Consider the following 15,520-nt stretch of genomic DNA (forward strand, 5'->3'; position numbering starts at 1 on the left):
TGCACACACACTACAGTACGAACACACACACACACAGAAATATAGTGACAGCTCTCACTCCAACTGTCAGCTCCCATCAATTATTAGTCTATTGCCACAGGATATGTGGGAACATGCCGCTACTGTATACACACACTGCAAAAGTCGTCCTGCAAAGTATGAGGGCCAATGGCAAAAGAGAGAAATGGAGAGCAAAACAGGAAAAAAAAAAAAAAAAAAAAAAAAGGACTGAAGGGCAGCAGCACTCAGCCGGGCAATCCAGAATAAACATGAGGATCTCCTCCTCGTCCTCTCTCCCGTTAACCCTCCTCCATCTCATCAATGCTGACTGAAGGTCCCCAAGTAGCAAAGGGGTTTATAAAACGGTGCTGAACCCTTCAGTTCTGCTCTGGCTGTGTGTGTGTGTGTGTGTGTGTGTGTGTGTGTGTGTGTGTGTGTGTGTGTGTGTGTGTGTGTGTGTGTGTGTGTGTGTGTGTGTGTGTGTGTGTGTGTGTGTGTAGCCTGTAAAGGGACAAGAGACTTTAACAATCCTTGACATGCTCCGCAGGAGAGGTTTCCAGACTGTTACCAAGGTTACAAGGAGCCTGTCCCACATGCTATCCTCTCTGCATCAGAAAGCCTGCGATTAGCATTACATTCCTCCTCCTCTTCATCACTAGTCTTCCCTCTTACGCTCTCTTTTCACTTCTTTACCACCTGACATACCTCTCTTTTCCCCATCTGTGAACCTATCGATCTCTGTCCGTCTCTCCTAATGCGAGACTCCCCCTCTCTTTCCTGCTTCCCTTCATCTGCACATCCATCGACCCTTCATTCATCCGTCTAGTTGTGTAAATCTTCTGCGGTTTATTTAAGGCTCTCCTTACTGAGGGCGACTAACGCTATTAGATGAATCACTCTGCTCGAGCAAAGAAATGAATTAACGCTCCCCGGCAGGGCTGCACGTGCATGCACATGCGAACGCACCGACATCTACAGCAGCTCATAAACACACACAACTCCTCATATACGTACACACACAGCCACTCAAGACTGATCCATTGCTTAGCAACGCAACCACGGTCTTATTGTAATTCAAGGCTTGTTTGTAGCTTTTAGCTGCACTCTGTAATGACATGTTTAATGCAGAGAGGGTGGAGGTGGGGAGGGGGGGCGGTGCTGAAGAAAAGAGTGGAGAAAGAGCAGGGGGCCTGAGGTGGGACGAGGAGGGAGTGTGCTACAAAGCCATTCTCAGAGAGGAGGGAAGGGTGGGGAAGCAGGGAGACATTCAACTCAATGAAAAGAGCAAGAGACACAGAGAGGCTGAACTGTGAGAGGACATAAAGAGCTCAGTGACACATGGAGCTGAGAAAGAAACAGAAACAAGGAACACGACCCAGAAATGGAGCCGAAGCGCTGTAAGTGAATGACCTTGACGTACAAGAAAAGCGAGCACTACGCAGCAACGAGCAAGCAAAGGCTCCTTTCAACTAAATACACCCTACAACTTAATTATTAGTCATTTGTGGGAAAAGTTGCTTTTACCATTTAAGTCACATCACATGCATGAATGCCTCAAAGTCAAACAGGGGGAAATATTACGGATGTGAAAGAAATTAATTCTCCATTATTCATGGAAACCAAAATGAGGAATCAGCTAGTTCATGTAACTGAGGGGATCTACGTTCCCTGCTGGATGATTCGGACAGACGCCACAGTATGAAGTGGAAGCAGAAGCAGGAGCTAATACACATGAGCAATGTTTTAAATGTGTTTGGGATATGTGATTTAAAGTATTAGATACTTAAGTTTTGGAAAGTGATTTTGTTTGAGGCACTTATCAATAATTAGTGCTTTACCAAAAGTAGATAATGGTTCATATGTCCCCAAGTGGAAGAGGCCAACAAACACATTAATGCAAAACAGCATAAAGGAGTTGTTTTGGTGGAACTTTTGCAGGATATCAAGCACTTGCATTAAACTAAATAACTGAAAAAAAAGACATGCAAGTTCCTGCTCGGAGACTGTTGTTTTCCGTAGATTAGGGGATTTTGAAAACGAAAACATGCAAGTAGTGGAAATGAGGCAAAAAGTCGCACGAAGTGTGCGGCAGAAATGACAGGCTTAAACCTCCAGCCCACGTCTGGTGACTCACACTACACAGCGGCAGACCAGCAACGTCCATATATCAGAGGTAAAATTACTGTTTTTGTCAATGATGTCTGCTGGCTTTGAGAAGAACAAAACAAACGTCGTAGTTCCTTGTCAGAATGAGATGTCTCACGCCAAGATAAAACAGTAAAAATATACTAAATATAATAAACTAATACTGATTTTATCACGCAATCTTTTTTTTTTTTTTACCTGACTGACATACAGTGCCAGTCGAAAGTTTGGACGCACCTCCTCATTCAATGCTTTTCTTTATTTGTATTATTTTCTACACTCCAGATTAATAAAAATTAACACTTTTTTGTTTACAACTTTATTCCAGATGCATTTTTCTATAGTTTTGATGTCTTCAGGATTAATCTACAATGTAGAAAATTATCAAATAAAAACCATTGAATGAGAAGGTGTGTTCAAACTTTTGACTAGTAGTGAATATTTTGCTGCTGAACCCACCCACAGCAGTTCATTGCTAAGCTTATGTATTGTCTCCCTTTATACTTCTTCAAATACGGGGCATACCAACCACCCTCTATTGCACATAATACACTGATCATGGAAAAGTACATCATATAACCATATTTCGAAGAAACCAAACTACCTCTTTAACTTGCCTGAAACTATACAGTATACCACGGAGTAAATTGTCTGGTTAGTTCAGAAAATTTTTGTATCTTAAACCTATATCCAGTAAAAATTACAACACACAAAATGTTTGGTTACATGATCATAACAGAAATGACTGAACCTCAGTTGAAATACCTTTATCATGCCAGAAAACTAGATTATTTAGGAGAATGTGCAGCAGCAATGAGGATGAAGAGATTGAAGGGGAAGCAGAGATGCACTGACTGGATCATTACCTTTAATAGCTGGTTGCAGCAGGGGTCTCTGTGTGTCTGAGGTTCCACTGATCTGTTTACTGCTGGTCCCACTGTCTCTCTGTCGGGCCACAGCTACAGCAATACCAACTGGAGGGTGTCGAACCTCTCCCTCTGCCTCCCGGCCGAATGAGCGAGCGCTGTCTGGCCGCTCCTGTTCTCTCTTCAGCTGAGGAGGAACCCTCAAAGCCCCCGAACCACCTGATGCAACTGCGACTCTTTCCCTGTCTCGCTCCCTCTCTCTTTCCCGCTCTCTTTCCTTTTCCCTCTCCCTCTCGGCTTCCATCCCAATGTTAGCCAGACCACCAAAAGACCCTCGGCTGTCTGCAATGTGCCGAGAGGAACCAGGACCTTCAGCAGCAAAGTTTCCGCTGTATTTAATGAGGCTCTGCATGGCTGAAACCTCTGTGGAATCCAAACCTACTCCTCCACTGCGCTCTCCAGCACCGGACCCTCCCACCAGTGAGCCCCCGGGTCGGTAGAGGGCTGATGGGTCAAGGTAGCGTCTCTGACCTCCTTCCTCGCTCGCACGGCCATGAGAGGAGTGTGTCTGGGGGGAATGGTTGTGGGAGGATTGTGAGTTGCTGTTGGGTCGATGGGATGTGTGAGGGGAATGGGGTATTTGTGTGTGTGTCGGCTGGCCGTGGGGAGAGGAAAGTGTGTGTCCGTGTTGGGCTGCCAGAGCAGCCATGTGGCTTGTAGCATAGTTGGCCAATGGGCTTATGGTGTTCCATTTGGGCTCTGACCCCGTCCGCTCTATGCCCAATCGGATTGAGTGTTTAGAAACATCCCTCGTTTCTGGGCTGAACCTTGATTGATTGGAAGAGAAAGGTGTTTCCTGGCCTCTTTTACCAAATGAACCGTTGGAACAAATGACCGACCCTTCCTCTCTCTGATTGCTTAAATCGCTTGACTGGGAGAGTCGAGGATGCTCCATGAGGCTTTTCTCATGAAACCTGTAGCTCTCCCTCTCTCTGTCCCTGTCCTTCTCCCGTTCATGCTCTCTGTCTCTTTCACGCTCTCGTTCTTTGTCTCTGTGTTTGTCGCTGTGTTTGTTATCGCGGGCCTGCGAAGCGATCTGGATGGGCCCTGCCCGCTCGTCGTAAACCTCCACAGAAGGCACATATGTAGGTGCACTGACTCGCTGTTCTCTGATAGTCTCTCTGGATGTGGAAAGGAAAGGTGGCCCGGCAGCGGAGGGCTGCAGAGCGGGAGGGAGGACGTAGGAGATGTGGAGGGTCCCAGCTGATGTGGCCACAGAATCGTTCCTCCTTTGTCTGTCTGAGTTTGAGTTGTTGGAGTTAGTGTTAGAGTTGTGGTTGTGGTGAGGTCGAGAGCTGCCCTCCTCATCCTGACCCCCTCTGTCTGTTTCTGGTCCGTGAAACCTCCCAGCACCTCCGCCCCCGCCAGGAGGGAAGGAGGCCTGTGGAGGTGATAGTCTGGATCTGTGCTCCGCTGTGGAAGGCTGGGAGTGTGACTTCTGCTGGTGAGGATGGAAGGACCAACCATCTCTGTCTCTGTTTGCGTCCCGGTCCTTTTCTTTCTCACGTTCCCGGTCCCTGGCCGGCCTACGCTCCTCCTCGCCCCTCCCGTCCTGCGTCAAATCCACGACACTGTGAGGACGCTGCTCCTCTCTGGACCGCTCTCTCTCCCCATCCCTCTCTCTCTCCCGCTCCCCTCGATAAGACCTGTCCCTCCCCCCGTCCCGGGACGTCCTCTGAGGGGGCGTGGAGCTGGACGGGACGGTCAGGGAGGCCGACGGAGGATGGAGAGTCGACTGGCTCAAGGAGGATGGCAGGTAATATCCCTCTGAGACAAACAAGACAACACAAACAACCCACTGCATAAGCACAGCCTGCTGAAACAGATGATGAAGATTCAGAGCATAACAGCACAGCGCAGAAAACAGGCAGAGGTGAGCATGATAAATATTTATATGTCAACAGCGACACGGACCTACTGCAGATCTGCAACAGCCACATCCCAGAAGAGATGAAGTACTATATATTACAGAAATAAGATTTTCAAAAAGAATCAAGACTGAAAAATGGTCCTGAACATTGTACTTCTGGCTGTAGGTTTGGCCGAGCTCCACAACTAACTGCAAGTCTTCTCACTACAATGAAAAGGTCTATCACAAAACCTAACGCTAGTGATGCATCAAACTAAATCCAGCCATTTGTTTCCATGAGTGTTGTCGGTGACAGCCACTGACCTTTATGGCAGTCGTAGAGAGGGTGCTGGGGAAGCGAGGGAGGCTCCAGGTGCCCCAAGGAAAGGTAAGGGCTGGAGTACAGACTGCTCGGGAGAGGAGGGTAACCTGACAACACAGAAAAAATGCAGTTAATAGAAACGCCATTAAAAACAAACAAAAATCACACACTAAAGTTATGCTAGTCACTCATGTAAATATCATTGCATTCTTCTTTATTAGCGCTTAGATGTGGTGGTGCAACGACTCTGCAAAACCTGCAAAAATTGTGATAATAAATTTTAGTTCAGAAAAGTTTCTGGAAAATTTCAAGCAAAAGTACTCATTTTCTTCACTTCCTCAATGCGAGGATTTGTTTTCACTTGATATCTGGGTTTTGGGCAGTTGATTGGATATTTCCCCATTTTAGAGACCAAAAGATCACGAGCGCGAGATTAAGTAAATGACGAAAACGCAAAGTTGGGTTGTATGAACAAACTATAAGCGGGCTCTCTTCCTGGCTCATAAACAGCCTATTACATGCAAGGAGTGGCACACAAACAGCCATTCTAAATCAATTCAGTTCATTTTTATCTATACAGTGCAGATTGATAACATATGTTATCTCACAGCGCTTAGCACAGGCACAGACCTTGAAAAGGCCTACTTTTTCAAGGCTGTCTGGTTCAGCAGTTCTGATATAAACACTCCTTTAATGAAGGTTTCACTTTTCAGGCTTTGTTCAAACTGGTTAAGAGGTTGGTTTAACTGTGCTATTTGGGAAGAAGCAGTTTGTGGTTCTGAAAACTGCATTGTGTTGCACTAAAAGGTGTTGTAGATGTTTATACAACTCCTTCCACCTCAGTGGAGGTAGATTAATCACCACAGACTATGGTTGCAACTGCCTGTTTTCATTTTCTACTACTTCGACATTATTATTCTAAAGTGATGACTTACTTTCTTGTACAAAAGCAGTGATCCCAGAGTCCATTGTGAGAACACTGAGGAGCTAGAACCAAACTTTACACATGATACAGTCATAAAGACCATGTATGGAAGTCTTGAGCTTCCAATGATGTAGCTCTGAATTTTCTATGATGAAGTCTTTGAAACACGGGTGCTTTGGTCAGAAAATAACCAATAATGTAGTTTAATTCTTTCACAGATCGATTCTAGGTCTTCTGGAAACATGACACAATCTGCTGGATCAAAAACATACATTGCTAATATTTGGTGAAATGTCCTTTTGTAATATGTATTGACAACTACATCATTGGAAACACAAGACTGCCATGGTCTTTTCAAGTGTATGTAATTCTGCATCTCTACTTAGTTCAATGATCAATTAACACTCTCAGCAACATGATATTTAAGCACACTGTAAGCTTTGTACACCAACCCCTTTTTGTAAGACAACAGTTACAGCTGACCCCATGTCACCTGCAATGAATCTTTTTGCCCACAGGTCAGCCTTGGGTGTTGGGTAGAGTCTGCCTGACAGCCAGCTGCTGCTCTAGCTCTTAAAAAACAGATCTTAATATAGACAAAGGTTTGTGGCAGGAATTCTCTACGAGCATCGAGCAGGCTCCAATCCTGACACTGGCTTGTATCCCCACATTAGGCCTCACAAGGGCGCGACGTCCCCCGTTCCCACTGTCCAGCCCCTCCAAGAAGTGTTCAAGATGCCGCTGCCATTCCAGCACAAAGAACCACGCAGCTGAGTCGACGTTTAAATCAGTCCCATCTCTGTTCTGAGTGGCAGAAATGGAGAAGCCAAGTGAGGCGGGTGGTGGGGATGTCAGCAGCGAGAGTAGAGCGAAATACGAGAGGAATGACGGGACGACAGTAAAGGCATACAGATTCTTGCAAAGCCGCTTTTAACCTCTTTGAATCTCTAACAGCTTTGATATGGAGTGTCTGTGCAGGCATATCCAAGCCAGGAAACGCCTTTAGCAATTTCACCTGGTATTAAAGCCAACCACCAAATACCTCTCTAAGGCCATGATGGATTTTATTCATAACCGAACAAGTCAAGTCTACTGCTTCCTTAGCCAACAGAGTAGGAAGGTTAGTGTCTTCAGCTTTTGATGTTGCAGCTTCACCTACAGCCAGCCATCCTTTATCTCTCCTTCTTGTTTTCAAGTTACAACCTTCATAAAACCAACCCCTGCTTTTAATACAATGTGTGGTTGGCATTTTTTCAGCAATAGCCATTCAGGGTGTTTACATTCTTTATTCACAATCCTACATGACAGCTTTCATTGTTAGTACCGGAGTCCGCCATGACTGTACAGGTGATTTCCACAGAACAAGACATTTATGTGATTCAGTAGAGTTCAATTTCAATTTAGACTTCCAGCTGGGGTGGGGGAAATTTCCGAATCTTGGATGCATCGCGATTCGGACGTGGACGAATCTGAATCAAGGTCCACAAACGTCCAAATTTCGATTATTTAAATCTGTTAATTGAAGTAATACAGAAGGTTATAAATAATGCAGAACTAAGAAGTGTGGTATGCGTCATCTCCGGGACAGTTTGGGATGCACACCTGGAGCGCACAGAGGAGATCCGAACAGCTCCTTCTAATTTAAAAAGCAGACGTGTGGAAACACTTCGGCTTCTACAACGTCGACGGCGGAATCGAACTGGACAAGAGCCATGTTATATTTAAGGTTGTGTCGCTCTAAAATAAAATAGTTTGACAACACAACAAACATGAGAAGCCATGTAACTCGATTCCACCCGACAGAGGAGTCGGGGAGACTTCAGGCTGTTGTTGCGGCGGCTGCTAGCGGCGCTACCGACCAGAGGACAATCGAGGAAGCAGTTAGAAAGCTGCCACCCTCATCGGAAAAGGCGATTACAAAAAGAAATGGGTGTTGTGAAAAAGGAATCGTAGCCCTGAATCGAATCGTGAGGCGCCCAAAGATTCCCACCCCACTTCCAGAGATAATAAAAAAAAAAAGGTAATCAAGACAAAACACCTATGGGGATGGCTAGTAACTACGTCATCGTATCCAAAAACGTCACTTCCGTGTCCTACCACACCAACGATATAATCGTGCTGTGTTGTGTCCCGTGTTGCAACAATAGAAATGATGTAAATAAAACGATATCTTTCTTTTTTTTTTGTAATTCTTTATTTATCAGGTTTCATTTTTACAAAAGGTGGATAACACATTAGAAACAACAATAAACTTTTGGGAGTGGTCAGTGTAATACAATAAACATTTTAACTCAAAATCAAATTGGGCTTTCTAGTTTTTATATATTTTACCCATCTGTCCCAATGGCTTATAAATCTGTGTTGTTCTTGATTGATATATGCTGTAATTTCTTCCATCTTGTAAATATCATGAGTTAAATCCCACCAAGTAGATAGTTTGGGGATATCCGGCGATAACCACTTCTTAGTGATACATTTTTTACTTGCGACAAGCAACACGCTTAACAAATATTTATCTTTTTTGCTCCATTTTTGTGGTGCACAACCAAAGTAGATCACTTTCATATCAAAAGAAATTACAGATTCAAAGATTTCTTGTAGTGCTCCATGTATGTCCTTCCAGTATTGTTTGAGTAGGGGGCAGTCCCATAAAATGTGAAAATGATTAGCTCTTTGCTCTCCACACTTTCTCCAGCAGGTGGGGGGACTTCCATCGATGTGTGTCTTTTGACATGGAGTCACAAAGTATCTAATTACAGTTTTCCACCCATACTCTTTCCATTTCTGTGAGCTAGTACATTTCCAATGAAGTTGCCATATTCCCGTCCATTCATCTTCCGATATAATAATCCTTCCTTCCTTCTCCCAAAGTGTCTTTATGTAATCGGTTGAATGAGATTTTTTTGTCAGATATTTATATAAAACTGAAATAAGCTTCTTGTTTGATTTCCCATCATATGCATTTCTGAACAATTTCAATAAGTCCGTGTTGTCCTCTGACCCTGAGTCAATGTTTGTATTTATATAGTGACGTATTTGCAGGTATCGGTAAAAATCTTGCTTCTCCAAAGCGTATTTATGTCTAAGTACATCAAAACACATCACGTTACCATCTTTAATCATTTTACTCAAGGTTGTTATCCCTTTAGAAGTCCACAGTTTGAATCTCGAATCCAGTCTGTTGGGTAAAAAGTCTGAGTCAAAGGCATACCATTTGAATACTGCAAAATCTTTTTTCAGATTGTATTGTTTGAGAATCTTCTTCCAAATATCAAGAGTACATTCAACCCATGGGTTATTTACTGAATCAATATATGTTTGGATATTCATTTCGGCCAATATCACCTGTATTGGAAAGGGGAATATTTTTTCCTCAATACTTTTCCATTGGGCTTCGTATAATATGTCACACCAATTTACCAATGTCTTTATTTGTGCTGCTTGAAAATAATTCTTTAGGCATGGCAGGCCCCATCCTCCCTTGTCCTTAGACAACTGCAGTGTTTTAAAGCTAACTCTTGGCTTTTTTCCTTCCCATATATATCTTGAGATCACCTTGTCCCATTCATTAAACTGATTCTGCTCAATTTGTATTGGCAGTGTCTGGAACAAGTACAATAATCTTGGTAAGACATTCATTTTAATAGATTCAATACGTGAGTAAAAACTTAAGTATGGAATTAAGTTCCACCTTCTCAGATCTTCTTTTATTCTTCTTTGCAGTGGGACATAATTGAATTCAAACAGTTTTGCTTGATTTTTGGGTATACTAATACCTAAGTATTTCAATGTTTCGGCCTGCCATACCATTGGGTACTTTGTGATTATTTCCGAAGGGGGACTATAATTATATGAAAGTGTTTGAGTTTTGTTCATGTTTATTTTATATCCAGAAAGCTGACCGTATTGCGCAAACATTAGCATAAGTTCTGGAAGTGAATTTGATGGGTGTCCTAGATAAACCAAAATGTCATCAGCATAACATGCTAACTTATGTTCTCTTCCTCCAACATTTATTCCCTTAATATAAGGATCTTGTCGTATTGACTGGGCCAGCGGTTCTAGATACAAAGCAAATAGAAGTGGAGACCATGGACAACCCTGTCGGGTACCTCTCTCCAGAGTGAAACTGTTTGATAAATAGCCATTAACTTTAATTCTTGCCATTGGATTAGCGTATAAGGCCTTAATTGTATTGATTATTGAAATATGAAGTTTAAACTTGTGTAACACTTTATAAAGAAATTTCCAATTAACCGAATCGAACGCTTTTTCAGCGTCAACACTTATAAGTACAGCTTCTATGTTATTGTGGTGTATACTGTTAATAATATGTAGAGTCCTGCGTATATTGTCTTGTGTCTGTCGATTTCTAATAAAGCCAGTTTGATCATTATGTATCAATTTAGGTAGAAATTCTTCCATCCGTCTAGCCATTATAGCTGTAAATAATCTATAATCTATATTAAGAACTGAAATTGGTCGGTAAGATCCACATTCTGTTTTGTCTTTGCCTTCTTTCGGTATAGCGGTGATTATTGCCTCTTTCCAACTTGGAGGGGTTTGGGCCTTTTTAGAATCCAATTTAGAGTTGGTAACAATATGGGTATTAATTCCGATTTTAATTCTTTATACCACTCTGCGCTATAGCCATCCGAGCCTGGTGACTTGTTCGTTTTTAATCGGCTGATAGCCATTTTAAGCTCTAATTCCGATATACTGGCTGTCATTTGTTCATTTTGTTCTTCTGTCAGGCCTGGCAAATCCAAAGAATCAAGAAATCTGTCAATTTCATTGTCACTTCCTCCAGGAACTTTTGTGTACAATGATTTATAAAATATCTCAAATGATCTATGAATTTCTTTTAATTTATTTGTGAGCTTTTTTGTAATCGGGTCTTTGATTTTAGTTACAGTGTTCTCTGCCAATTTCTGCTTTAATTTCCAAGATAATATTTTCATTGATTTTGATCCAGTTACATAATATTTTTGTTTAAGAAACATTAATTTTTTCCTCGTCTCTTGTGTGGCTAGGTCATTTATTTCATTTCTAATTTTTCTAATCTCATCAAAATAATTTGATGTTGGGGATTGCTTATGTTTGTTTTCCAACTCCTTCAGTTTACTTTGCAAGTCGTCTATATTTTTATTCCTAGTTTTTTTCTTATATGATGCAATGGATATAATCTTTCCTCTTATTACCGCTTTTAGTGTATCCCAGAGTATAGGGGGCGAGACTTCCCCATCATCATTTGTTTCAAGAAAATCTTGTATTTCCTTCTTCATTTGTTCCTTAAATTTACTATCTTTAAGCATACCTGAATTTAGTTTCCATATAGTTGATTTGGGGCACAAGTTTAATTTTATTATTAAAGTCAGTGGTGCATGATCGCTTACATCTATCGTCCCCATATCACATGAACGAATTCTGTCTTTATCTTTGGAAAAAGTTAGGAAGTAATCTATTCTTGTATATATAGAAAACGATATCTTTCTACCGCTTTCCTCTGGACGAAAAGGAGAAGAGAAGATGGCTGACACTGATAAGGTAAGTCGGATTTCTAACCTTAGAAAATACATTTAGCGCCAGGAGCTAACGTGCGCTAGCTAGTATTAGCCGCTTGAATCATGTTATCTTTTTGTGTTACGAGGAGTGTTTGGGCCACATTACAAAAGAAACTAAAAGTGGTCAAGATTAAAGTCTCTGATAATACGTTTATACTTTTAATTTATAAGAATAAAGTCTGCCGAGGGAGACTTGTGTCCCAGTTTTGGGGACTTGGACTTGCTTGACCAATCTGCCCAAAATACTCGACTTGACTAGGACATGGGTCTATGCGACTTGGACTTTCCCTTTAAAACCACCTGCCAGCACACTAACATTTACAACTCTGTTTGAGTTGTAAGAGTTAAGACCTCGCTTTACCGACTTCGGAAAATCCGCAATATAAGATGTCACAGTGAAAAAGGTGACCGGTTCTTTTGCTACTGCCATTGTGTTTTCATTCAGTGCGCCGCAGCGTAGGACATGGAAGTGGTCCGTGACGTCACACTAGCCATTCCCATTGAGCTGGGATGCTCTTGTTTTGCTTAATATTAATAAAATTTAAGCAAAGTGCACCCTTTCCTTTACATCAGTGCGCTTCTGCCCTTCTCTAAAAGTCCAAACATTCACCAACCATCAGATTGTTAATCGTCTAACATTAAGCTGGTGAGACGGGTCATTTTGCCTGCAACAGTAAACCTGATCAGTATGAGACCAACCGCAGGTTAAAATGTTTGACATATGAGGAGCCAATCATGTGAAGCCTCCATCTGTGAGTTTATGACTTGAGGCCTCAGTCAGGTTTTTATTTTTATGCATGTCTCCAAAGTCTGTGAGTAATTGTATTAATTGTGATCTTCATATTAACTAAAATAAGCGTGATTGTGATTAGGGGCGACTGATTATCAGGTTCAACATTCAGCATTTTTTTCAATTATTGATTTGTTTTTTTAACTGATGCCCAAAAAAATAATTTACTTTCTAAATATACTACATTGGTTCTAATTCAGCTGGTTCCTCTGGCTACACATCACCAGTTACAGCCTATCAAAACAGAAGAATAACAGCTTTGTTTTAATTAAGCATACGTAAAAGGCATTACAATACAGTTTTGTGTTGAAGTCAGATTTATTTTAATGTAGCACTTTCACAGCAGAAGTATACTGTTAAAAATATTAGTCATCAATCTCCTTGTTTTGTAATAATTTCGACCGAAACTAGAAACACATCGGTCGACCTCTAATTATTATTTTTGCCACAGTACAGAAATTCAACTTACAGCTAGTTTCCCTCAGTTGGTTATCAGTTTATTATTTAATCCATACAGAAAACAAAGTGTAAAAATAAAAATTTGTTGATTTATGGTGGGTTACAGTTGTTATTTTTGGCTCTGAGCAGGTGCCAGAGGACCAGCAGAGACTCCTGAACGCTGCTGATCAAACTTTGACCTGCAAACAAAGCTTCAATCACATGTCAGCGCTGCCTCTTTGAACAGTCCTTGAATTGAGAAGAGTCAGCTCAAGAAAAAAATCTAAAAAAAACAAACAAACAAAACCTAATCACACACACACAATCTAATTTACTGTGTTTGAAGACGCTGAAAAGGATGTGTGTCACACGGAGGAGATGTAATCAGTTTTAAAGTGATTCTTAAAAGGAACGCATTTGTCCTTCTCCCTTTACCTTGCCGAAAAGCACTGTGGGATCCGTTTCCTCCTATCTGACCTTCTAGTCCAATGAGATTTGATCGAGAGTCACAAAGGACACAAGGGAATGAGGAGGGAACCCCGCAATCAATCACTTACTCAATAGGCATCAAGAAAAGCAAAGAGACATGAATGACTGACGGAACGTTGTGCTTCTGAAACTGCCTGAACAAGAGAGAGATGTGGAAGAAATGTGGGACAGGAGGGCTAAAGAGAGGCGGACAGAGACGAAGTGCACATTGGTAAGAAAACAAAAAAAACAAGACTGATTACAGTAAAAGATGACAGGCAAAAGTATGGGCTGGTCAAGGACAGAAGAGGCGACATGCATTCAGGAGCTGAGCTAACGGCGACACGAGACAGAAATGGAACAGAATCCCAGAGTTGTAACCTATGAGGAGCAGAAGAGGAACAAACCTCCAAGGGCATTTCACACGAGAGGACGGTGAGAAATACCATGAAAAGATGATGCCACTTGTGTTCCGGAATAATGAAATGAGACGAAGAAGATTAAAAAAAGACAAAGCACACATGTTAATTGAGGTGGTTTACCTTCGTGAGCGTGTGACGCCCAGAGCTGAGCCATCTGCAGACCGCTGGGATTGGCCGATCTGTACGCCGGGTCGGAGGTCAGCGGGGAGGAGGCGGGATAACCTGACAGGAAGGGACTGGAGCCTGCTGGGAAGGCATCGTCTAGGAAAAACAACAAAGAATGCCAGTCAGCCTCGCAACCACAACAACAACACAGCAACCACAAGACAACACAGAGTGATTTTTATAGCGGACATGCTGCATTTTTTTGGGTGTGGGAGCTCGATCAATACGCGCTGAAGCAGGCTGCTGTAATCACACTGTTACCAAACAGCACTGCACTTCATTTCAAAAACACAGACCACAGACAGCCGCAAAAGGAAAGGACAGTTCATGTAGCCGCCGAGTGAAAACCACAATTGTCACAACAGGGATGGAACCATGAGGGGACTTTCTCTGATGGGAATAAATGATTCAATGGGGCATGGAGCTCCCTCTGTCACATGTGATCAAATTGGTACAATGAGGTCCGGTTCCAATCAACATCCTAAGGCGCAAACTCTCAGAAATTTAACCCTTTAAGCTTCAGTCAATTCCAGCCGTTTTCAGTACAAAAAAATCGCTAATATTCTATTTTTAAATAAAAAAAATTACGAAAAATACGGGGAATATTGGATGCGCATCGGGAGGTGCATTTCCTTGAAAACGACCGATTCGGGGATTTTATACCGACTTCAGGACATGTTTTGGACAAAATAGTTTACTGGCTTGTGTCATCTGATGTAAAAGGTTGGATTATGGCCGTTTTTTGTGGAATCTTTTTTTTTGTGTGTAATAATAAACCCGGAAATGTGAGTCGCGCTGTGTGCGTTGAAGCCGTGTATAGAGAACGGATGGATGAATATTTGTTTTTGTCGGACAAATGTGTTTTTCTCACCCGCTGTGGTAATCGCATCTGAAAGTGGTTTATACCGGCGGATTCATGAGAATCTAAGCTTTCCATCGGTGTATAGTGTTTGTATAATCGCGTTTGCACCCGTCGGACATTCCTGAAATTCCTATGCAAATTAGTAGGTGTACCGCCGGCGGTACACTGAAGCTTAATTAACCCTTCCTGTGACATTACCATGTTTAAAGACTATCAAAAGTCAGGACAGCTATAAGCATCTGTATATCTGGTGTAAAAGACTGACAGAAAATAAAAACAAGTGTACAAATGTGCAGTGAATAAGTAAGAAAGCAGCCAGATGCTGTTACTGACAGATAAACTCCCGAACAAATGCATTCCCTGCAGCATCCATATTTGGCTTGTGGAGGGCAGGGCAGCCACATTTACACGCCAGCAATTTTAGTACGAACTATCAGCAAGTTCCTCAGGGATTTCTACAGATATGGACACGTGCTGAAAGGGTAATGGCGTAGAACTGTCCACATCAAAGCCCTCGTGCACTTTGAATTTGAATTACTCTCAGTCATCACACACTTATCAGAAAGGCAAATCATTAGACGAGTCACTGCTACGGATGTTAATGATTCCAAGTTTATAGATTAATTGCTGTTAATATTTAACCA

The 15,520-nt window shown here is 42.1% G+C and overlaps 1 protein-coding gene across 2 annotated transcripts in view; it reads right to left on the reverse strand.

Annotated features, from left to right (window-relative positions):
* Positions 1-15,520, reverse strand: part of tnrc18 (trinucleotide repeat containing 18) — a 72,832-nt gene that overhangs the window by 34,645 nt on the left and 22,667 nt on the right. For both annotated transcript variants that reach the window (XM_022207823.2, XM_022207822.2), the window contains exons 3-5: positions 13,970-14,110; positions 5,245-5,349; positions 3,012-4,838 (exon numbers count right to left, since the gene is read on the reverse strand). In XM_022207823.2, the coding sequence (XP_022063515.2) occupies positions 3,012-4,838; positions 5,245-5,349; positions 13,970-14,110 (2,073 nt within the window). The remainder of the gene's footprint in view (positions 1-3,011; positions 4,839-5,244; positions 5,350-13,969; positions 14,111-15,520) is intronic.

This window comes from Acanthochromis polyacanthus, chromosome 21 (genome assembly GCF_021347895.1).
Source record: "Acanthochromis polyacanthus isolate Apoly-LR-REF ecotype Palm Island chromosome 21, KAUST_Apoly_ChrSc, whole genome shotgun sequence".
NCBI lineage: Eukaryota > Metazoa > Chordata > Actinopteri > Pomacentridae > Acanthochromis > Acanthochromis polyacanthus.